We start from the raw sequence: 23,799 nt of genomic DNA on the forward strand, positions 1-23,799 counted from the left end.
CACAGGATCAATGATCGGGAGTGATAAACCTGCAATATACAATAGCTACGGAGAACAGCATAGTGGTAAATATCAAACCTACTGGGGATGGCCCAGCACTGTCACTTTCTTATCCAGCACAGTCCCTAACTAGACAGGACGATGGTAGCCCCCAATGAGCTTTTACCCGAGAGACATTTTATGCTTTAAGAGAGAGTGTGTGTGTGTGTGTATGTGTATATACATATATATATAAAAATAAAGATCTATATAAAAATAGCACAGACAACCAAGCTAATCTCACTAGTGTGTTGCATTTTCCCTATAGCAAGCAAAATACAAAGGCCGTCTGATTTCCCAAGTCAGTGTACTGAATATTCATATAAATATTGCAGTCTGACTATGGGATAAGTCATCATAAAATCAAGTTTTTATGTTGCTACAGTTTGTAAGTCATCTTAATATTATCTCCAGTTTAACACTTCCTCTCTTTTCTGGATTTGTGGTCTAAGCAGTTTCATCAAATGCTTCCAATTCCTGTAAGACACATTTGGTGCCTTCTTTTGCAAATATACCACAACAATCAGCTAGCCAGGCCCAGCTTGCAACCAACACAATACAGATTTTGGGCTCATTATACACTTTTAGAAGAGACTGTGAAGAAAAACAATATTTTTAAATTCAACCATACATGCAGGTATTGTCTTTTCTTTTATACTATATTTAGTAAGTGTAAAGCATCTTTACCTGACAGAGCATCTTGTGCCTCAAAAAATGTGCTGAGACCTCCTTTCACATAAGCTAGACTCCCCTCATTTTTCTTATTGGCTTGTTTCTTCAAATTCACAACAGCCGTTTTGAGCTGATCAAAACTGAAAACAAACAAGAAAACCCCTGTGACATTCAAACAACGAATAAGGTCAGCTAATGAATAAACAGAACAAACTACTTGGAAAATAAAGCCAGCTACTTTTGCAAGAACTACTACGGACTGAGTAATTGCTAGCGAGCGTGCTTCTCGATAATGACAATTTAGTCCAAAGAGGGGTTTGTTTTTTTTTTTCTGGTTTTAATCCTAAATGGAGGGCTCCTATCACTTGTGATGGAATAGACTTCTTTATAATACAAATTAGTCGAGAAATTTGTTCTATACATGCAATATTGCTCTTAGTTAACTGTCTGTACTACATTAAATAGGTGATAGTACAATTCACTACATTTAGTACACTAAATTAACTACTGGGATGTTAGAAGTCTCTTCAATAATGACATTTGTTTAACTCTGCAGCTTAGTTCACTACCCTTTTTCAGTTCCAGTTTCTAAATTCCTTCAATATTTTTATGTTGGTTTGGACATACAGTTCAGAATTGAACACAATATTAGTGCAAAAATAAAGAAAAGCTGAACAGATTCCTGCTTTATGAAAGTATGTTCTTTATATGTGGTCTACTGAATTGGTTTTGAAAGATACTTCATAAGGGAATATTAATTGCCAACTCATCATCGTTGTTTGTATGGCAGGTTTCTTTTTATCTTAGTTTCCTAGTATTTCTAGATTATTGCCAGTTTACATTTGATTACACATTTTTATTTTTTGCAAGAAGCTGCAATTATTTTAGAAGTCTTATGTCATGACGAATTCTTCCTTACTTGCATATCTTTTTTTTGTTGATGATGACTATTATGATCTCAGTAGTTATGCTACCAGATTAATTATAAAAGCACTATCACGAACAAGCTCAGAAATACAAATATAACACATGATTTTGATCCTTAAAGTCTTTTCTCCTACCTGCAGGCCAAACTCATCTCCCTAATACAAAAGAATCAAACAAAAAACTGTACTATACCTCATGAGGAAAGGGAAACAATGAAATAAGGAAATGAAGACATAAGGCAATTCCACCAATATTCTTTGCCCATTTTAAACAGTGGTAGAAAAAGACATATTAAGAGAATAAACCAAACTTTAGCCCAGGCAGTGTGAAGGCTATCACCACCTGCTGGGAGACAAAACACACTGGTGCACTTACAGGCATTTTCCTTTTTATACTGATGATGTCACAACATTTTGCTTGATTTCCTGTTTCCATCTGCTGGACAGAAATCACATTACTCAATAGCTGGACTGGTCTACTTGGGCATACAAGAAGTGCTCACGAGCAGCATTTTCAAACTAACAAAAATCTGTACAGTTCTCTTTTTAAGCACTGTTTCATGTTATCTGACGATCTAATAGTATGTCTAAATAGTTTATTTATATTTGTCAGGATATTGCAGGGGTAAAAAAAAATTTAAAAAGATGTTATTTTCATTGCTTAAAAAGAATTTCCTTCAAGGAAAAAGCAGACATAAGCTAACCAAAAACATCAATGCACCACACACTTAGCACTCCCAATACCTGAGGTTACATAGAGGACAAGAACTAAACCACGGCTGTGTGTTTCCCGAAAAACAGCACAAATGATATGGGGCAGATAATTATATAATTGCAGAATATTTCTAAGACTACACATTTTGAAGTGGGAAGAAAAACACAGGTTTGCTTCTTCTTTATTTCAAAAGCTATTTACAATTAGATTCAAAACATGATTGGATTCACCCTACCCTTTGAGCCATTCTTCCTTTTGAATTTTACATAGCTTTTGCACCCTCAATGTTAAGATTTACATTTCAGATTTTTAGATAAACCAATATAAACTGAATTAATATGCAAAAAACCAGCTTTCATTTAAAAACAAAAATTAATACTTTTTATTCCACTGGACCGAGGGGACCATGACTTGAAACTGTTGACATAAAGACATAAATTGACAGAAGGGTTTTTTTCCCTAAAAATAATGAAGAACTTAAGCTGATACTAGACAAGGTGTTAAAAATGTTTTGTCTTAATAGGAAGCTTCAAATTTACATGAGACTGGACTTCCAGGTACTGACCCATTGCCATAGTACAAGTTAAAAATAATTACATTATGGCTGCTTTAAGTTATCAATTTATAGTACTGATGACCAGAAAAATCAGTGTTTTTACTGACACCCTGGCATATTAGAGTTATAACCACTACATTACGCTGTTGCTCATATTCCATGGTAATTCTGATAAAGAATGTCATTTAATCAGTTCTAAGTAGTCATTTAATTCATTTTCTGGATCCACAGCATCCTTAAATGTACCTAAGCCATCTATGACAGACAGCTGTCAAATGAAGTCTCAGCACTCTCCAGTAACAGTGATTCTACAGCTTTCCAAGTTACACTGTCCCAGGGCTTAAGCAATTTAATATTGTTTTTAATCTACATCTAACCTAAATGTCCCTTGTTGCAAACTGAGACAGCTTGTTCTATTCTTGGTAAACCAAGAACAATTGATGGCTATCCTTGAACTGCCCACTACGTATTTCAGAACATGCATTCTGTATTAATTTTGTTTCTTTTCTAAAAGCATTTAATTCATTCAAGCTGTGTACCCACAGATATTTATATACTCCTATTTTTGTGGCTCAGCTCTTATATCTTTCTTAAAGCAGTGGCCAAAACTGGGCAGAGCACTTAAACTGCAGCTTTAATAGCGCTGAGCAGAATAATTATCCCCATATCTTACATAACACAGTCTTGCCGATACATCCCAGATGATTTGTACTAGACAGCCAACTGGTATTTATGGCATGTTACAAACACCAGATTGTCTTCTGTACTACTGTTGCCCAACCCCAGGTGTGTACTCTGCTGCTTGCCTTCCCCACACCAAGAGGTGTGGGAAGGCGTGGGAAAAATCATGAAGTAGTTGAGTGCAAGGCTTCCCCACACCGGGGAAGCCTTGCACTCAACTACTTCACGATTGCTACAGCTAAGGCTGCCACTGGTTATCATGTCCCCTGCCTCGCCTGCACGAATCAGATTTAGGAAAGCAGCACCCCTGATTGCCCACCTAGCAGCTACATTAGAAGCCATTCCCAGAACTCTCCACAAGCCTCCCAGATCGCTGCCCTTCCTGTAAATATCAGGGAGGTTAAAGCCTTGTACAGGAACCAGGGTCTGCTCTCTGGAGGCTTCCTTGAGTTGCTTAAGGAAGATTTTTTTCACTTCCTCATCCCACTGTGATATCACCCTTTCCAGCCTCTTGAACAAGGTCTCAACCATCCTGCTACCTGCTCCATAAGAGGGGCCATATAATTATTCAAGCTGTTCCTTCACACAAAGGTCAAGTCCCCCTCTTCTTTCCTGAGTATCTTTCTCAGAAGGCTTCTTCCCACCCATCACAGAACACCAGGTACACAAGCCAGCCCACTTTATTCCAGTGGAATGCTTGTCTAATCCCACATGTGGAGCTCTGGCTCCTCTTACTTGTTTCCCAGACTGCATGTGAGTAAAGGTACCTGAGGTTAGACCCAACTGTTTTTGTAACTCCCAACAGCACCCTCAACACCATCACTGAACCACAGATGTAGCACTCTGTCCCTTCATTTCACTGCAAGCTGTTATCACCATCCCCTGATATTCCTAATTTGAAGTCCTTGTCACTAAAGTGCAAACTTGCTGGCAAAGATGCTCCTGCCCCACTTTTTCAAATTAATCCCATTTCTCACTAAGTAGTCCTTGTTCTTTAGTAATGGATCCATGGCTACAGAAGCAAAAAACACTGCCTTTGAAACCAGCCTAACAGGATGCATCACTACCTGAAGCTTTCCCCCTCACCTGTAAATCAAAAAAGAATACATGGGCTCCCATGTTCTTCACTTTTGTGCCCAGGGCTTTGCAATCACTCTTGATCTGTTCTACATATCTCCTGGCAGTGTCACTGGTGCCCGCATGAATGAGCAACAAAATTGTAACAGTCCAAGGGCCAAAAATAAAGGATATTTCTAAAGAGAACTAGATCAAAAGCTGTTTGTTCTTTCTCACTTTATTATCCCCTCAGCTTTTTAAAAAACCTGATGATCCCCAAAGTTATCAGACTGTGATAGATAGAATTCATTTCGAATCTCTCCTTTTTTAGTCACTTGATTTCAAAAGATGCTGTCATTATGTGTGTATTAGGTAATAATGTTCTCTTGCTGTTGTTTTGGCTCTTCAATCTACCATCCCTTTAAGAGGAAATTAAAGTATTTCCCAAGTAGATTAATGGTTATTTCTGGAGCTCCTAAAACCAAACACCCCACCCCACCCCCCAAAGAAAAACAACCCACACCTGTTTCTACCATTAGATAACAAAAAAATTAAATACATTTGCAAAGTGGTATTTCCCTTCAAAACGCTAATCAGAATACCCAGCTGAAAACAACAAAAGGCTCATCATCTCTACCAAAAATGGCTTCCAGTATTATCTGAACACCAAAGTTTCAGAACTCAGTTATACATGCAAAAATGTATTTACGTAATGTATTCATGTAAGTACATATTATGAACTAGATTTAAAAATGAAGACGTTAATGGTCAAGATTTTAAGATATTTACCTCAAAGATCTTACTCACTTGTCCAGCTTCTTTTACTATAGCATTTTCCACAAAAGTTAACTACAAATTAACTGATACTACTAACAGTTTTACTCTTAGTCTGTTCAGTGCCCTTATCCTGAGCCTCTAGTCATGACTTAAGGTAACACCTGGAGTTTCCAATCCAGGCCATGCTGCCTAACTTCTTGATTCATAAAGGGCTTTAGCCTGAAGCAAGACAACCTCCATCTGACGGGGCGGGGCATAAGTTAGGTCTGGTTAAAAATGAAGTTTTCCTCATAACCACATTGAGCAAACTGGTCGATTCAAGTTTCTAGCCAAGCAGAAACACCACAGACAGCAGACAACACCACAGACAATAGACAACAGGTCTATTACTGTAAATGTCAACCACCAATGACACATCTATTGTATAATGAAATAACATCAAGTGACTTGCATTTAAAACAATTATTTCTATGATAGCAACAAACCTTGTTGTTGAATGATTCTCAATCAGGTACCAGGCAGCAGAAAAGTTTTCACTAGTGAAATCAGCACTCATCCCAGGAAACAGCGCCTCTAAATCTTTTTGAGGAAATCTGCCTCTGAAAAATGAATATTCATTCCTTCCATGAGACATAAGCTGGTGAACAACTTACGATTAAGAGTGTCACATTAAAAAATCCGCAAAAAACAAATCATGTTCCAAGAAGATATAAATATCAACTTGTATCTCACCATGAAATTAAATCTGGTATTACAGAAACATGTAGTGTGACCAGGAAAGAAAAGATTGAAATCTAATTTCAGTAAAACTAATTTTACCATTTTGATTTCACCATTACACATATGACAGAAATGTTGCCTGTACAAAATGCTTCTAAAGAAAGAACTGCTGCCTTCAGAAAATGGGACTTGACAGACTCACCGTGATACTACTAACATTCAAATACAGGACCACTAATGCTGAATGTACTTAAAGTCAAGTCTACCTTTTAAACAGGAAAATCAGTACACCAAGCCAAGTAAATAAGAAATAATATTCTCTATAAGCCATGAACCAGTGTCTATCTAACTTTAAAATGACACGACATCACCAGGTTGACAGTTTGTAAGTGATCTCGCAGCATCGTCTATTGGTCTCCATGTGTAGCAGAAGTCCCACAGAAACATGAAGATATGCAGAGCATACTTCCATTATATACAAACACTGAAAGAGATCCTGAGTTAAAACCATCCTCTTGCAAAACAGAATACACTGATCTGTCTGTTCATAGTGCACAAAACACAAAGGAAAAGTGGGCATGTCTTGAGTGAGAAACAGCAAGCTTTGTTTGTTTTAATCAGTCTTACAATGCATAAAGATAGCATGCGAACCAATTCCTTGTGAACACAGTTTCTCTACAACAGTATTTTTGAAACTACAAGTACCTTCTAAGATACTCATACAGAAAATGAATTCCATTTATGTTAAGTCAGTGTAATAAAAATATTGAAAGCATTTTTTTTTTTTATGAAAACATGACAATCTTCATCCCTCAGTCCAGACACACACTTAACACTTGGCCATATTCATTCCACCATGTACTCTCAGTGCATCACCAGGTGCACTCACCACTCTATTCTTTACCACCAGCTGCATCCCATCTTCAGAAACTAATCGTGGCAAACAAGTTTACTTTTGGTCAGCCCTGAATGGCTCAGGCAGTTGGACTAGATGATCATTGTAGGTCCCTTCCAACTGAAATATTCTATTGTATTCTAAAAATTTACTATGTCATTTTTGGATCACAACGTCAAACTCAAAAGTCAATAAAATCCCTCTCTGATGCTCACAAAAGCTAGGTGGACTCTGCTATAAGAAGTACACTGTACACAAATGCAAACCTGCCGTACTTTGCATTTGAGATAAAACTTGGGTGGGGGTAGAAATCCAGAGTCAGCTATTGGAATTACATTTAACATGTATGAAAAGCCATTTGAATGGACACGAAACCAATGATTTGTTAGTTTTGGTTTTTCTGTAATCTAAACATATTTCAAGATAGCTAAAGCTGTTTTTATTACAAAAAGCAAACAGCAGATTAAGTGAAGCAAATCTGAAGGCAAGCACATTAAAAAGTAAAATTATATAAAAACAAGAGTTGTTTTCTGTAAGTTTCTATTCATATCCAAATGGCCATTAGCACAAGCAGGTACAAAGGACCTACATACATAATGACATGGCACAGAAGTCTTTCATCAGTAGCACCTGATTACAGCAGGGGCATAAAAAAATACTTTTTAAAAACAAGCAAAAAAAAATTAGATGAGATGCAAGGAAAAGTGATGACAGATATGAAAAGTAGAGAGACAGGGAAAAAAGTGTGAGAAACAAACGTAGCAACTAAAAATGAAGGTTCTAACATTTCTCTGTGCTCAGTGAAAAAGTGATAATGTTAATATAAAACATTAAGATTTGGTAAGATTCAGGATTACCAATGACCTTGAACTTCATGAATGCCAGTTAGTTTGCAGAAAATGCTGATGGATGTAAGGAGGAGAAGAAAGTTTCAATTTATTCTTCCTTTAAAGACATTTTAAGATATCTTATTTTTCAATCGAAGTAGTTAAAAATGCCCAGTAGGCACATGAATTTGCAGGACAGTGCTTCACATGTGATACGTGGCACGGCTGTCTAAAAAAGCTGTTATATTAAATCCATGCATGGTGGCATCTTTGTGGTCAACTACAGTTTTTAATGCTAAAAAACAATAAAAAAACCCACCAACTTTCAGTTACCTCAAGAGACTCAGATCTTCAGTGCAAGCACTATATAAGTACATGCACACAATACAGAAGCAGGATTTTGTTCATTTTTTCAGAACTTCAATGTATTTTCTCAGAAGCCAAAAGAAACAAATATAATGCAAAAAGCACACACACAATAAATACACCATTACCAAATGCTACTTATTATTGCAAGATTGTAAGGCACACAGATTACAGTTTAAGGATGAGCTATACAATTCCTGGGAAAAAACCCTATTTGAGAGAGAGACAGACAGACACACCGACCAACCGACCAATAATTTAGCTAGGGATGTAATAAATTCCTGCAAATGCGTTTTGCCCACAGACGGTGGGACAAAAATGAAAGGGTTTTTTTTTCAGTTTGACGTTTGACTGCATTGAAAAGTTATTAAGAGCTTTTTTCCAGCAGATGTATTTGTGCAGAACCATAAATTAGCAATGCGTTTATGGGTGCTTTTATCTGTGCGGACATATTTTAGACATAGTCACAACAGAGTAGAAACATGAATGTGAATGTGTGCGGTATGTTAACAATATGTTATACTCTATGGTGTAGTATCCTTATTTTTATCATAAATTTTACCAGTAGTTTTTCCACTAACAGATATGGGGAGCTTGGAATGACTTGCTACAGCTGTCTTCACAACAAGCTGCTCACTAAAAAGTTCAAACTGAAAGCAACTGTATTTCTAAAATGTCTGGCTAGATACATCTAAAAAGAGACTGACTCCACATATACGCAAGTTTGTTTCATTAAATTCCATTAGTAAATTAAATAAGTCCTTGGAAGTTGTTCTCATGAAAACTTGCTTACCATTTACTTATAAACAAGTACATATGTGACTTGAGAAAGTATTTCTGGTTTACTCATTTCAGCATTATGGGGTGAATATGAACTAGTAGCAAAAGCTGAGACCATGCTGACACGCAATGAAATTGTTGATCATTTTTCTGTTCATTTGCTCATTATACAAGAACCACTTCAGGAAGCAACTCTGAAGACTTAATAATTGATTAAAAAACTATCACTGTAAAAGAAACTGGGAACCACAAATTGAATCCAGAAAACCTCAGAAAAAGAGAGAGAGAAGTTTACCATCCTTGACAACTCTATGTATTTCGCTACATTTACAACTTCAGCAAAGGTACACGTACTGGATTTATATAGTAGTACTTCCTGCTAGGCAGACTATTTTATTTAAAACAGAATCAGGTCTGGTACTAGACCTCCACTTAGCATTTTAAAGTAGTCTTATTCATCCATCAGCAACAATTTAAAATATAAAAGTAATGAAGATTTCACATACTGTTTATTTTCATGAGAACTATAACAAAAATAAATTTGGTTTCAAGCCACTATACACTTTCACCTCACTCAAACATATTTTGAGTATAGCTATACAGTCATGCAGTATCAGATGTAGTCATCCTTGCTTCCACATAAAGGGCATGCACATCTACTTTGGATTCAAAACACATAGGGTACAATCAATTCACTTATGCCACATGTGCCCATCAATACAAGTCCCTCCCTCCACTACCCCAAACTTTAGGTTCTGTATAGCCTGATACTCAATAAATCTTATTTAACATCACAGTATGTATCAGCTGTTACAAATTCTACTACAGAACCTGTGCATATACAGAGCATTTCTATTATCCAGAGGTTTAAGATTAGCCATAATCTTCATGGGCAAAATCACAGCCTCCATGCAGTCACAATTGAGTAATAGCATCAGAATACAATGGATATGAATGAACAGAGCTTGACTATGAATGCAGCTCAGCAAGTTGTAATTTTTCTGTAAAGATTATTTTGCTCCCAGAGTTTCAGAATGTCATAGTATGCTTTTCAGCATACATGACAATATTTGCAGATTAAAGGCAGGTCCCAAAACAGGATACAGCCACCAAAAGGTAACTTGAACCTCAATTCCACAGGAGTTTACAGGTCAAAAGGAGCAACTTTAAACAAACACAGACTCTGAATAGCAACCAGCATAAACAATCTCCAGCTAGACCTGCTGTACACCCCCCGCCCCCGGTCTGGTACCAGTAAGACTCCTAGAAGCAGGCTTTGTACCAGCTGTACTGTGTTAATCATGCTTGCAAGAAGACCAGCATAAGGGACACTGAAGTAGACTAAACACGACAAATCAGAAGGTGTTAACAAAGGTCTCTCCAATAACCAAAAGACAAGGATGCGCGCTGGCAATTACTCCCTAGTAGCACTGGGTTTATCAGAAATACGACAGCAAAATGACAACCATATTTAAAAAATGGCAGAATGTGATAAGAGAAATCTACTAAGAGAGTATAGGCTGGTAGCTACAACTGATGCACCAGCCATACAAGCAGTGTTACTATATTTTTTAACGTATAGAACTGGGACTATACACTACTGTATACTGCATCTCTCTCCCACAATTTTCACAAGTTCTTCCGCATGCATCTCTGTGATAGAAGTTTCCACAAGTCCATCCCATTCAAGGATTAAACTGACCGCACTTCCATACAAGCCACTTAAAAATAAGTAATATCAAAGCCTCCAGAAAGTCTTTTCCTATCTCGTGCTGGCAAGCTGACGTTTACCATTAGGTGGCAGCGTACGATCATCCGTGCCCTCCCAGATGAACTGTTTTGGAAGCTGGCGTGGGAAGAGGGAAGCATCTGTATCGAGTGGGTGGATACAGAAGTATGTGGAATGTACTTAGCATGTGAGCATTTGCTTTCATGTACGAGATGGATCCACCATAATGACCTCTGCTACATGCAAAACAACAAACACTATTCAAAAATTTTCTAACCACCACTAGCTCTGACTGCTCTTCCTGCTTTGGAGAGAATGGATTTTTTTTAGTCTGACAGAGTAGGTAGAGGAGGCAGGGAACCTTTGATTAAACAAGGACTTGTTGTGCAGGAGGGGAAAAGCATGTAGTAATCTGAAAAAGCCTTTCATTCACAAATCTTATGTAGATCTAAATTTTCCACCAACAGATTTCAACCAGTGCCTTTATAAAACAGGCATCACATATTCTCTCCCAGAACTGTTCAAAATCCTGAACAATCCTATGTTGGTAGGATGTAACCTACCGACCTGCTCTTGTAACAGCTCTAAACTGTGAAAACCAACCCAAGTACTGCAACATCACTGTTAACGTTAGCATTTTCATACCAACTTTCCACATTTCTCAGACTGAGGTGACTCCTCTGTATACTCTTTTTCTTCCTGCAAGCTATTCAAGCCTCCTGTAAGGGTTTCTGGCTACATCTGCGTAACACTACAGCCAGAAATATTCCTTGGAGAGGAAGGTGGCACAGATCTGCTTTGCACTTAAAGCCAGCATAAAGATGGTGGTAGAAAACTAAAGCTTTGTATCAGTCTTTACTCCATTCTGAAAACTAAAAAACTAGAACTCAAATATTAAATATTTTAAATACTGATTTTCTGGTGAGAATGAAATACTTCACAGCATACACACAGTATGCACCAAGTGACAGCAATGTAAAAAAACTCATCTAATTGGATCAGCTTTGTGTTTTAAAAGATGAACAAACTGTTAGCAAGGCAGGAGAACAACTGTGTACAAACACTCTTCTATGAATACATTTGTAAATGTAAAGATCACCACTGAAACATAATAACCAGCAAGTTCTAAGTTTCATTACAATATAAATGATTTTATTATTTAGCAACTGAGATTTAGGTAGTTGTATGGCACAAGCACAGCAATTAATTCTTGGAAAATACGAAGAACTGCTCAGCCAGAAATTATGTATACTTACTACTTGTTAAACTCACAGGCTGAAAGATGATGGCTTGCACACAGTGTATACATACAACATTTAAAGTATCTCGACTATGTAAAAAACAACCAGGAGGATGAGTGTGCGTCCACAGTTCTTACTTTGCATCCTTGCAACATATGAATGTAAAAAGAGAATCCCAGTGCATATTTTGAGTATTTGAGCATATATGTTACACCTACAATATATCTACAGGCAGTATTCTAGTTATTAATAGAATGTGTTAGACCCACTATTATACATCTCCCTTAATTCACAGTTCAACCTTTTGTTCACTTAAATCCCAGTCACTCCCAATTAAACTCCAATCTTAAGTCTACTGAGTCAGAATAAGTATTTTTTTTGTCCCCTGTGCTTGCCTAATAGTTTAATGAAATGCTGTACTAAAGAACTTCTGTTCGTTACTTATGGGATCTTTCTTCTAGTATTTCAATGTCCCATTTGAAACACCTTGAAAGTACCCACCTGAATGATTCAAAAGCCATGATTAATTTTTAAACACATTTTAATTGGACAAAACACCATAAACAGTGTTTAAAAAACCCACAAATGGAACTTTTAGAACTAAGCACAACCCATATTTAAAAAAAAAAAAAAAAAAAAAATCACAAGAGATGGGTGATCTAACTCCTTCCCATGCTGCAGATCATCTTTTCTGTATCATTTGCTGATGACTGACAAACACTTTCTAGAGGGAGGACTTCTTTCTCTCTTTCAGTCTGTAGTCTACCCACTTCCTGACTTCTCTTCAGTGGGCTCCCATCTAGCTTTTTCCTATCCTATTTTCTCACATCTATTTTACACTGTTTTTTCCCTGGTCCTCTCTTCAAACGTTTCTTTTGTTTACCACTATTTGCATAACCAATACAAGGCACTCCTTTCCCTTCCTTACCAGCCATCAGGCTGCAAGGGTCATAAATCCCACCAAGTCATACCAATGCCAAACACTTCAGCTTCAAAATTAAAATATGTCTCAGCTTGCACACATTTAAAAATAAAGAAGCCCAAGGTATAATAAAGGAGAGACCCATTATGCTGCAGAGTCCCATCTCCTTGTATATACAACTGTTGTTCATCATATTAGGCTTTCTTTTATTTTAAAGCATCCCAAAATTCTAACAGTTTTTATCACTCTAGTGACAAATTATTCCCATGTGTAGTAACAGTTAATGCTAATACCTTGCTTATCCACTCCCTTTCTTAATTTATAATTGCCTTTTTTCACTGCCTTGTATAACTTCTCATTACTTACCCATCCCATACATCAAGTATTTACAAACATGTGAGTTCACTTAAACTATATGGTACTAGAGATTATTTTATAAAAGTAAACATCCCATTGCTCCAATTTTTCAAGCAAATTATGAAAGCTTTTCCATTGGGGAAACACAGAATGTTCCGTCTATAGTCACAACTATTAACACCATGCTGTCACCCATAGCATGAGGGCAGACCAGGCTTTTCCTCTCTTTCCCTGTCTCTCTCCCTTCTCCACAATTTACCCCTCAACCCCTCTACACAATTACTCGTCACATTGACTAGTGTCCCTTCTCTCAAACTGGTCATTTTCAAGACCAGTGCTTGCTATAATCTTCATGCTTCACCTCTAAGGAATTTGGAGGTGAACTTGGAGATCAATGAAGAATGAACTAGGCTTGATATTATGCTTGGCCAAATATTTCCCTATTTCCCCCCCTCACAAAAAGGTTATTTCCTACCTGCATTTACATATTTCTGATTTATTTCATTTTCACACAAAATCTGAGGTTTCATTAATATGATATTTTCTAATGCTTTCAGATAAAACATTTAAAATAATATAGTTGGTTTCCTATTTAGCAAACATCCAAACAAATGAGACTAAATTAAATCCTAAACTAATGATGTTAAGGTTTCAGGAAGATAATTCTTAATCTATCACATTGACATTGTCTTAACTGTAAGAACTATCAATTTTGGTTATGAAGTCAAATACTAGATTAGAAGTTTTGTTAAAATAAGAACAAATTAAAAGTAACTGTGTCATAACCACTGTATTTACAGAAAGAAATATTGTGAGATACATATGGCTAGAGGACTATGCAATAGAACTAGTTACCTTGACTTAAATCCCAGATAAAATAATGGAAAAGCTGTTGCAGGGTTCAACAAATACAGAATGAAAGCAGAGAAAATTAGTTTTAATGTCATCCAGTCACAACTGTTTCATACAGTGTTTGAGAACATATTATATGGGCTTTGAGCCTAAGTGCTTCACTGAAAAAAGTAACCAGGCAAAATTAAAATGTCGTCATTTTAAAAGAGACTTGCTACCATAAGATTGATTAAAAACTTAGTTTTATGCAATGCCAATAGAATACATCGCATGGATTAAAGAACTAACTACACAAAAAAGCGCCCCAATCTGTGGAGAAGCAAACCTGAGAACATCTGTAAGTAAAGTTTTACTAAAGCCCACATTACACTCTCATCAGTATTTGCATCATCACCAATAATAGCTTTGCCACCAATAATTTTATAGTTGGTAAAAATATTAAGAAGCAAGATTGTCATCTGGACTGAGAAGACAGACTTGTCAAGGCAGCAACAGAGAAACACGGTCAGATGCAAAGAGATATAGCTAGAATAAAGGAATCCAGGCCATCCCTACAGAATAATGAGCGACCATGCCAGCAGTAAAAGTAGCAACTCAAGAGAATCAGCTAACAAGCCACTCACTGCTAGTTGCCAGTGCAGCACTGTGGTAAAAAGGATTATTATGGTTTTTTTAATTTATGAACAGGGGAGGGAGAGTGGAGGAGAGACAGGAAGTCTTCTGGTAAGACACTGGAATACTGTCCACAGTCCTAGAGTCCACATTTTAACAGGGTTGGAAAACTGGAGAAGACGAAAGAAGTATCTGTCAGAAGTTACGTCAGAGGCTGAAGAAAAATACTTAGAGACAAAATCTTCAGCTTATTACAAAAAAATTGGGTTAACATTTTGAAAAGAAAGAAAAAGATATATTCAAACTAGGAAAGAAATGCACAGCCAGAGGCTAGGAAGCTGATGATGGATCCACTAGAAATCCCATACAGATTTTGGGAAAGATGTTTCCCATCAGAACAAGGTAACAATGGACAGTGCAGATTTTCTCCAATACACTCCTCTTCACAAACAGAGTATTCAGCAGATGAGACACGTAGTAATAGTTTAATTTTAAATAGCCTTTGTCTTTGGTAGAGCTGGTATCTTGATCAAGAGAAATATTACTCCTGATGCCATTTCTAGGAGCTGGTCAGGTTTGGAGCCCTAAGAGTGTCCCATTTAAAGCCGTCTAATTCCATTTATCACTCACTATAAAGTTTCTGTTTCAGAAAAAAATGTCATAAATTCCACCATACTTATGAACAAAAGTAAAGAGGTCTGTGGGTTGGAAAACAGTATTAATATTTCAATAAAATAAACTAGTTTATGTGGTATAATAAATCACATTTTACAGTGCAATTTTAGCAACAGATAGCAATCTAAACATCCTTAAAAGCCCCAGGAAACCCAAATGCAACAGTAAGTATTCCATAACTCAATGTATAAATCCAAAGCCTTAGGTTATTTACCAGTCCTCAAAATCTAAACATCCCTGGGGTTCAATATATCAGGCTTTTAGATTATCTACAATTCTAATTGATGATCCAAAAATGAGGATTATGAAGCAGGATAGAGTGTGCACCAACAACTCTTTTGAGTACCAAATAGCATACCAACAGCTAATATAGGTATGTAGTTTTAAATCTTTCACTGCCCTGTAAACTGTTAAACTTCTCTGGAATTCACAAAGGCACACATAGAGAAAACCACTAAAAAAGTGGATTAAAGGCATTTGGTACTCACTTGTCTATCTCAATACCAAGCGGATTAGCTGGACGTAGGGACAAGGGGGGAATCCCTTTGTTCCTATCAGTGCGCATGTCATAATAGTTCATTTCATCCACCCAGACAGCAGACTGATCCAAGATACCTAGAGAAAACAAAGTGCAGATCCTTAAAACAACAAGGGCGATCCAGCACCATCAACTTCTAACATACTGAATTAATTTGAAAAATCCTGATAAATATAAAATGCATGCCTAGGTAATATATTGGAAGATACATGGCAAAACAACCTGGACACAATTATGCTAAATTATTTTATTATAGCTGCTGAAAAGGTATTCATGGCTGGGCATCAAACATTACCTCTTACAGAGTGCACAGTTTCATGTATATCAAGAGCATTTTCCTGACCACAGAGTATTAGTATTTTTCATTCCTCTGAGTATTTTGGTACCTGTCTAAACCTTGCCATCTACTACTTTCAAAATGAGCAGTTACCTGGAGGTCATCTTATTTGCATATTTTAGGGATGACCCCTTTTCTGTGCCACTCACTAACAAAAAGGTAAGTGAACTTTGGCCGCATGCCAAGATGGATGACTCAATGGACACAGGATTGACTTTGTCTCCAAAGCCTTAGCACAGACAATGCATAAAGGCAAGGCACAATAGCTCTTGGCCCTCAGCCAGAAATGCAGCCAGCCATACTCTCGGCCATGTCCTTCTTTAACATACCCATCAGATACTCAACACCAGAAATTACCACATCCCCACACTTACCCATTTTTTAAAATATCAATTCTCCTCTCCCATGACCAAAAGCTTCACTGTGTAACATCTGCACTTGATTGACCTTTCTGTTATTAAGATCTTAGTACCGCTTGGGAGAAATTATGCGTTACTTAACTGTCACTGAACTGCAGAGAACAAAAGCCTAAAATATTTCTTGTGGGAACCCCTATGTTAGAAAAGATAACTATCCAGCTTCATCAATGGAGGTGTTCCGAAAGAAACATTTTCAATCCAGAGGGTATTTAGACTGGATTCTAGATTAAGCAGAGGTCCTAGACTGCTTGGCAACATCATTTTAATGGTTAAGCATCTCATGAGAAATACTTAAGACTTTCCGTCTTGCAGGATGGTTTGAATTACAAATAAAAAAACAGCACTGAGGACTCAACTTTCTTTAAAGGATTAACCATCAGCTCAGGATTTAGGTGTGAAGCTCATGAGCTGGTTTATATTTTGTATTTATCTAAGAGTAATTACTGGATCTGTTATGAATTTTTTTTCAAAGTTTAGAAGTTTAGTGCTACTCCTTACAGAAAAATAAAGGGCTACCTTTCATTAGTCATTGAGGGTTTTATCAGGATATTGAGATAGAAGGATTAATTTCACATATACCATGAGTTTATCTATGTATATATTTGCACATTTTATTGATATACTCTGCTTTTTCTAGGCAACTGAAGCTTGCCCTGAGGTGGATCCATTTTAAACATACATTTTATTTAAAGAGGCACTCAGTCATATATTTTTTTAGCAAAGAAAACAGGTGTGAATTTGAACAAGAAAAATACCTATTTTTTCAGGTTTAAGGAGTTTGAAGGAAACAGTTGAAGTTCCTTTGCCACCAGACTTTGTAGTAACAATAATGTCTCCCTTGTCATTTTTAGACTGTCCAACTCGACACACAATTTTACTGGCAGACATCCATTCAGCAGTTAGCAGACAGTTGTGCCCACAGATTGTTAGACCTGGGAAAAAGAAAAAAAAGAAATACCCTACTGTGAATAGAAGTGTCTTTTGAAATTCTGTAATGCAAATACATTTATGATGCTTCATATATTTTACATAAATATATGACCCTTCTCTAGTCTCTTACAGCCAGCTACAGTGAAAGAGTCACGAATACGTTTTTCCATGTTCCCTAGGTGACTTCAGGTCTTTTGTCCTAGTGCCACTTCATGAAACACATGCAGTGCTGCTCGAAGCTTACGTTAATCTCTTCCACCAGTTACGGGCTACTGCAACTTGTACTTCTTGTTGTACAATAGACCTTCTGTCTGCAAGACACTAGAGGACTGCTGTTCAGTATTGTACTTACATGAAACTTCCATCACAACTGCATGCAAAAAATCCATGATAAGTTTCACTTTGGGTGACTTTGCATAGCAAAAAAAATAAAGAAACTCTGCAAAACATTCACAATGAACAATGTTTCTTCAACCTTCTTTGTTTAGCAGTATTTTTGCGGACACAGAAGGGTTTTTTGGTCAAAAAAGTATTAATTGACAAATATTCTGTCCCAATCTGTTCTGTACAAAATCAATGATGCAAGGCTGTGATTCTGCTGAATAAATTGCCCCTGTTGCATGAAAGAATAGTCATGTAATGTTCACCTATTTCCTTTTCTAAACTTCCTGAATAACAGAAGTACAAATGACAAACTATGAAATAAAAATACCACATATATTTTAGCCAGGAAGCTCTCTCATAGGAAAAGACTGTGGTGTATTAAAATGTCAAGCTACAGCGTTTAAGAACACCTCTTAACACTTAAGGGTCAAGGTACACCTTAATGTAAGGTCCAAGGCTTCCTGGGGCTTCACATCAGATCAGTCTGACCAACTAATCAATCTGACCAATCAATCTGATCAATTCTGGTCAGATCAGGACTCCAGATGCTGGAATAAATGCATTGTTTTCTCAGATCCAGACCAACAATTCCCATATTCCTAATTAGAGTTTTGTTGTCCTGAAGAATTGGCAAGATCCTAATTTCTACAGTATTGGAGAACAACTTCATTAGGTTCTTCTTAAATAATACCCTTACCTAGAAACGTTTCCAAAAGGACAAGGCCACACCAGTGTGTTGCCTGTACTGGAGTATAACTCCCCTGTTGGCTTAGCTTTTGTTTTTAATTTCTAGAAAGCTCTGACCAATTTAAAAAAATACAGACAGAAAACGGTCAGCATACATGGCTCAGTACCAAAGCTTCACACTTACTTTTTCCTCACAATTTAAGTCTCTGACATTACACAGCAGACAAATTTGGCAGTTTTCATGGTTGTCAGGTGTAAAAAATGCCTTACTCCCTCCCTAAAACTATTTTGAAAACAAAACCCAAAAAGTAAAAAACCAGAAAGGCACTGAATCTTATCACAACTGAAGGCAATTTTACTTAATCAAGGACAGTACAATTGTTTCTTAAAAGATGCCTGAATAAAAGGGGGGGTGAGGGGGAATATGAGACAAAATAGGATACACACAAAAAAAGCCTTAAAATAAAAAAATTATTTTGGTTGTTATTTATTTGCAACTTTTTAATCAGGCCAGGTTTTTTTTCTTTTTTTGAAAGGGGAAGAAAAAACACATATTTATGATTCATAGGTTTTAACCTTAGGTTATATTATTACATCTCTTTTGGTTTTATGCTAGCAACTTCTCTGAAGGAAAAAAAGATTGTGGTAGGAACTAACTGAAACAATTTGTGTGAACCATTCATAAAGAGGTTTTCACCCTAGAATTTCAAAGGTCTGAATTCATGCTTAAATTAAGAAACACTTTAAAATCAGTATCTGAACTATAGCAATTTAGAAGGGTAAACATTTTTGAACAACTGTTCTAAAGATCCTTGTATCAATTATTTTCTACTCGGAGGTTCCTAAAGGTCTCAAGAGAACCAGATCACAAGATCAGACACTTCTGAAATGGAGGGAAACAGCCTTTGTCTATATCTTAAAAATGCAAAAGAAAGTAAGTCTCTATTAACATTTTATATACCACACTAAATACAGTAATGGCACAAGACAATTTCTAAAACAAATAAAGTCATGTTGGGGGAGACCTTTTGACAGTACAGCTACAACATTTTTTTTCTCCAAAAAGAGAAAACTTCCCTTTAAATAAAAATTCATTTTAATCTGTTGCATGGTACAAAGATCTTTGAGAACATCATACTGGGGTTCTAGCTTTTATGTGCCTTTCAATAAATAGACACAAGTAATTCTCTTATTGAGATTTCTAAGTTTGGTTAAGCTTATATAAGCTTATATTGACAATTTTACAATGCCTACAAAATACAGATGCAAATGTCTTAAAAGACAAACTAAACCTTGAGAGCATAAATGTTGTAGGTATCTCCTGGATTTGGCTTTTTGTAGCGTGAGCTAGAGAGTTACAAATAAAAAGTTTATTTGGTTTCAAAGATACAAATAGAATACAAGCAGGCTCTCTTACAGGCAACAAAAAGGTGTATTCTTCTATTATGTGATATATTGTTTATATATAAAAACGTTTCTTGCTTTTCATTTTACTCTAATGCATCTCAAATAGCAGATTATAAACTTTATAAAACCCTCACTCAAACTTGCTTAAGTCTCATGCCTACAAAGGCTCACTTTTGCAAGTATTTCCATTCAAGTCACAGGGAATATTTACATGCCTAATTTAACCATGAAAAGAAATCTTTACATGTCTGGGGCCTTAGTCACTTACTGGAGAAAGCTGAGAATTGAGCTAAGGAAAAAAACAAGGCAATCCATTATTTATTTTTTTATTTTTACCTTGAAGCATGACATTATTAGCAGCTATGTGTTACAAGAGTTACTCCGAAAAAAATATGAGGGAAAAATAATAATAGCAGTTAATCAGCTGTAATACTGAGGCACAGTTCAGGAGATGTCTTCCTTCCAAGAACCTAGCACTGATTGCTTCTAAGAGGCTCATACCAATGAACTAATGAGGTTATTGAAGTACATCAGCCACACAAATACACAGAAATATACTTACCTATAACATCATCAGTTATTTGATTATTTCTCAATAAAGATTCATTAGTGTACTATTAGTGTACCATTAGTGTACCTTGCCTAGCAGCTCAGGAAAATACTACTTCCCCTTTCGAGAGACAGCAAACTGAAGTGAAGGGGAAAATTGTAGAAGCTTATGCTTGGCCATAAACTTCATTGTGGTGGCCAAGAATGGAATTCGGGAATCTTGGTTTACAGCCATGAAGTGAAATATTGTTTCTAGCAAAGCCAAACAAAATTCCAATGGACTTCAGAGGAGTCATGATTCCACAACAAATTAGATAAATTGCCTCTAACATGAATACTGAAGTACACATATGCTTAACTTACAAAAGAAATAAGGGAAATTCCAGTAGTTATAGTTAACTTGGATTTCCAGAAGATTTTACAAAGTCCTTCTTGAAAGGCTTAAGAAAATTAAGCAGCTATAGGATATGATCCTCAAGTGGATAAATAGCTTGTTAGAAGATAGAAACAGGGTTACAGTAAATGGTGTGTTTTCACTGAGGAAAGTTTCCACAGGGTATATGCTGGAATCACTTATGTTCAATATATTCATAAATGACGAGATAAAGAGGTTACAAAGTTTGCTGCTGATATTAATTTATTCAGAATGTAAAGACCATAAAAACTAGAAAAAAATGCAGAACAGACCTTATGAGACTGAGTGGATGCACTATAATGTAGATGCTATAAAACAGCAGCTGAAATTCCATGAACAAATATATGATGCACACAGGCAAAACCTTAAATTCACAGATGACAGACTCAAACTGACTACTAACCCTCAAGCATTAAATCATGGGACTAGAACAGGCAGAACAATGAAAAACATTAGCTCTATGCTTAGTAGGAGTTATACGGAAAACAGAATCCTATGGAAGAAATACAAAACAAAAGTGAGAGTACAGTATTATGCCACAGCGTATTCACATCCTGAACACTGCATGTAACCAAGATGTTATTCACCCATCACTGATAGTGAAACCAAGAGAGATTCACTGAAGAGCAACATACGCAGAAAATTTAAATACGCTAGGACTTTTCAGCCTGGAAAAGAGGCACCAGAGAAGCGATGATCAAGATCTGTATGGTCAGGAGGATCAGAGAAAACTGCTTGTTCCCCCTTTCAATGCAAGAGCTATGGTGATTCAAATGAAGTTACCATGTTAAAATCAAAACAGTGAAGGAAATGGGTCTTCACATAATGTGTAGCTAAATCATTGAACCTGCTTTATCATAACTGTTGCAGATACACAAATTGACTTTTACTCTAATTCAAGGAATAGCAAAGCTCAGTGACTTTCTCAATACGTTGACAACACTTCCGACAGGAAAGTCTCCATGCTGAAATTCTCAATGCCTGGGAGAGTAACAAAGGAGCATCTCATTACATCTACCCTCTTCTAGTACACTCCCATAGGCATTCTTAGCTAGCGTTCAGCACAGGATGTTGAGTCAGGCTAAGGGTTCATCTAGCCAAGTATGGTCATTCTGATTAGCTACACATCAGGAATCATCCCTGAATTTATGGATTCAAGTGCTTATTTGTGAAAAGGGCATTCCTCATACCATGCAACATAGATTTTACCATGCATCAAAAATTATGTCTAATCATATCCTAAATGTGACGTTCTACAGTCGCAAAAAAAGGGTTTTTTTTCCAACTTACCTATGAGGTCTGTAGGCCCAGTTCCCAGATTTTCTCCTCTAATTGTCACTTTTGTCCATGAGATGCCTTCATTGGGAGAGATGCCAGTTACAAGTGGGGGCTGCCGTGCTCGCGACATGATATCTATGCAGTTACTGAAAACTGAGTTGCTTTTATCTGTTCAGCAAGAAACAGTAATTTAAAAACAATAATTATATTATGTAAAAATTATTAAAAACCTTTTAAGCTGTTCTTCTAAAATGATAAAGAAAAACATGAATGTAAGTATGGAACACCACTCTCAAAGCCTTTTTTGCCACATAGTCATAAAACAATAAAGAATACCTACACCTTCTTTGCACTTCCTTTTTTTTTCATTAAGTATAGCTCTAGTTCTGAACTGTAAAGAAAAAGTATATTCAGAAAAATATTAGAGTCTCAAAATGCTTAGTGAAACTATATACACACACACTCCAAACCACTTATGTCAGAATTCAAATAAGCATGTTCAATTCAGTATTAGAAAGTTATTATTGTATTCCTTAGAAAGTTTAGAATTGCTAAGCTAAGTAATAGACTATGATTACATATTCGGATTACTTCCCCATCACAAGTAAACTTACTGGCACAGACAGTCCCATGGGGAGAAGCCCGCAGCACTTATTTGTATAAAGCATCAACATTTACATAAACTGAGAAAATTAAAACATTACTTACAGGCATTACACTAGCAGAGAACATCAACAAAACAAATAATATCCCAACAGATCAACAAAAACATACATAAAATTATCAAAGAAGCATTTCCCGAAGAGTATTCCTTTGCACCTGAAGTTAGGAGTCAACTCAAACCAGTTTAATTAGCTCTGTAATAGAAACACCAATATAGTACATGTTATGCTGCCTACATCTAGTTTACTATGCAACTGATCACAAATTCCTATGGCTTATTAGCAGTTTCCTTTGTGCAGCTCTGCAGCTACAAGAAGCAGATGAGTATAATCTAAAGCATGCTAGGTCCCACCAACTTCTCCACATTTACAACACTTACTAAACATAGAGTCTGCCCATAGGTACACAGGTCCTACAGAAGTCATTAAAAGAAACTTTTTTTGCCTGTTTTATGACGTCCACGGTAATTTCGCACCACCTATTCCATTTCATGACTCCTGAATTCTTCTACTAAGACACAACAACTTCCTTAAAATTCCCAGTAAAAAAAATTTAATTTGGTATTCTGGAACTTCATAAAGTTATCTATGATCAGTTTCTAATAGGAATTCATCTGCATTGGAAAGGTAAGAACCAAAAATAACCTACAGGAAGAAATGTTTCTATTTCTAAGAAAATCCAGGAATGATGAAACAGGTCAGTATTCAAAAAATTTAGGTACACATACAGAACACTTTAGCATACACAATTTTAAAAGTACAGGTTGGTAAAAATATATGTGGAATATAAGCCAA

General features: G+C 36.4%; 1 protein-coding gene across 1 annotated transcript in view; it reads right to left on the minus strand.

The window, feature by feature from the left end:
- Positions 1-22,510, minus strand: part of EXOC2 (exocyst complex component 2) — a 120,512-nt gene extending 98,002 nt beyond the window's left edge. Inside the window, exons 1-5 of the mRNA XM_075493938.1 lie at positions 22,355-22,510; positions 17,448-17,624; positions 15,887-16,013; positions 5,908-6,021; positions 727-851 (exon numbers count right to left, since the gene is read on the minus strand). Of these exons, the coding sequence (XP_075350053.1) occupies positions 727-851; positions 5,908-6,021; positions 15,887-16,013; positions 17,448-17,624; positions 22,355-22,472 (661 nt within the window). The 5' untranslated portion in view covers positions 22,473-22,510. The remainder of the gene's footprint in view (positions 1-726; positions 852-5,907; positions 6,022-15,886; positions 16,014-17,447; positions 17,625-22,354) is intronic.
- Between the last annotated feature and the right edge of the window lie 1,289 nt (positions 22,511-23,799).

The sequence above is a fragment of the Mycteria americana genome, chromosome 2 (genome assembly GCF_035582795.1).
Source record: "Mycteria americana isolate JAX WOST 10 ecotype Jacksonville Zoo and Gardens chromosome 2, USCA_MyAme_1.0, whole genome shotgun sequence".
In the NCBI taxonomy this organism is placed as follows: domain Eukaryota; kingdom Metazoa; phylum Chordata; class Aves; order Ciconiiformes; family Ciconiidae; genus Mycteria; species Mycteria americana.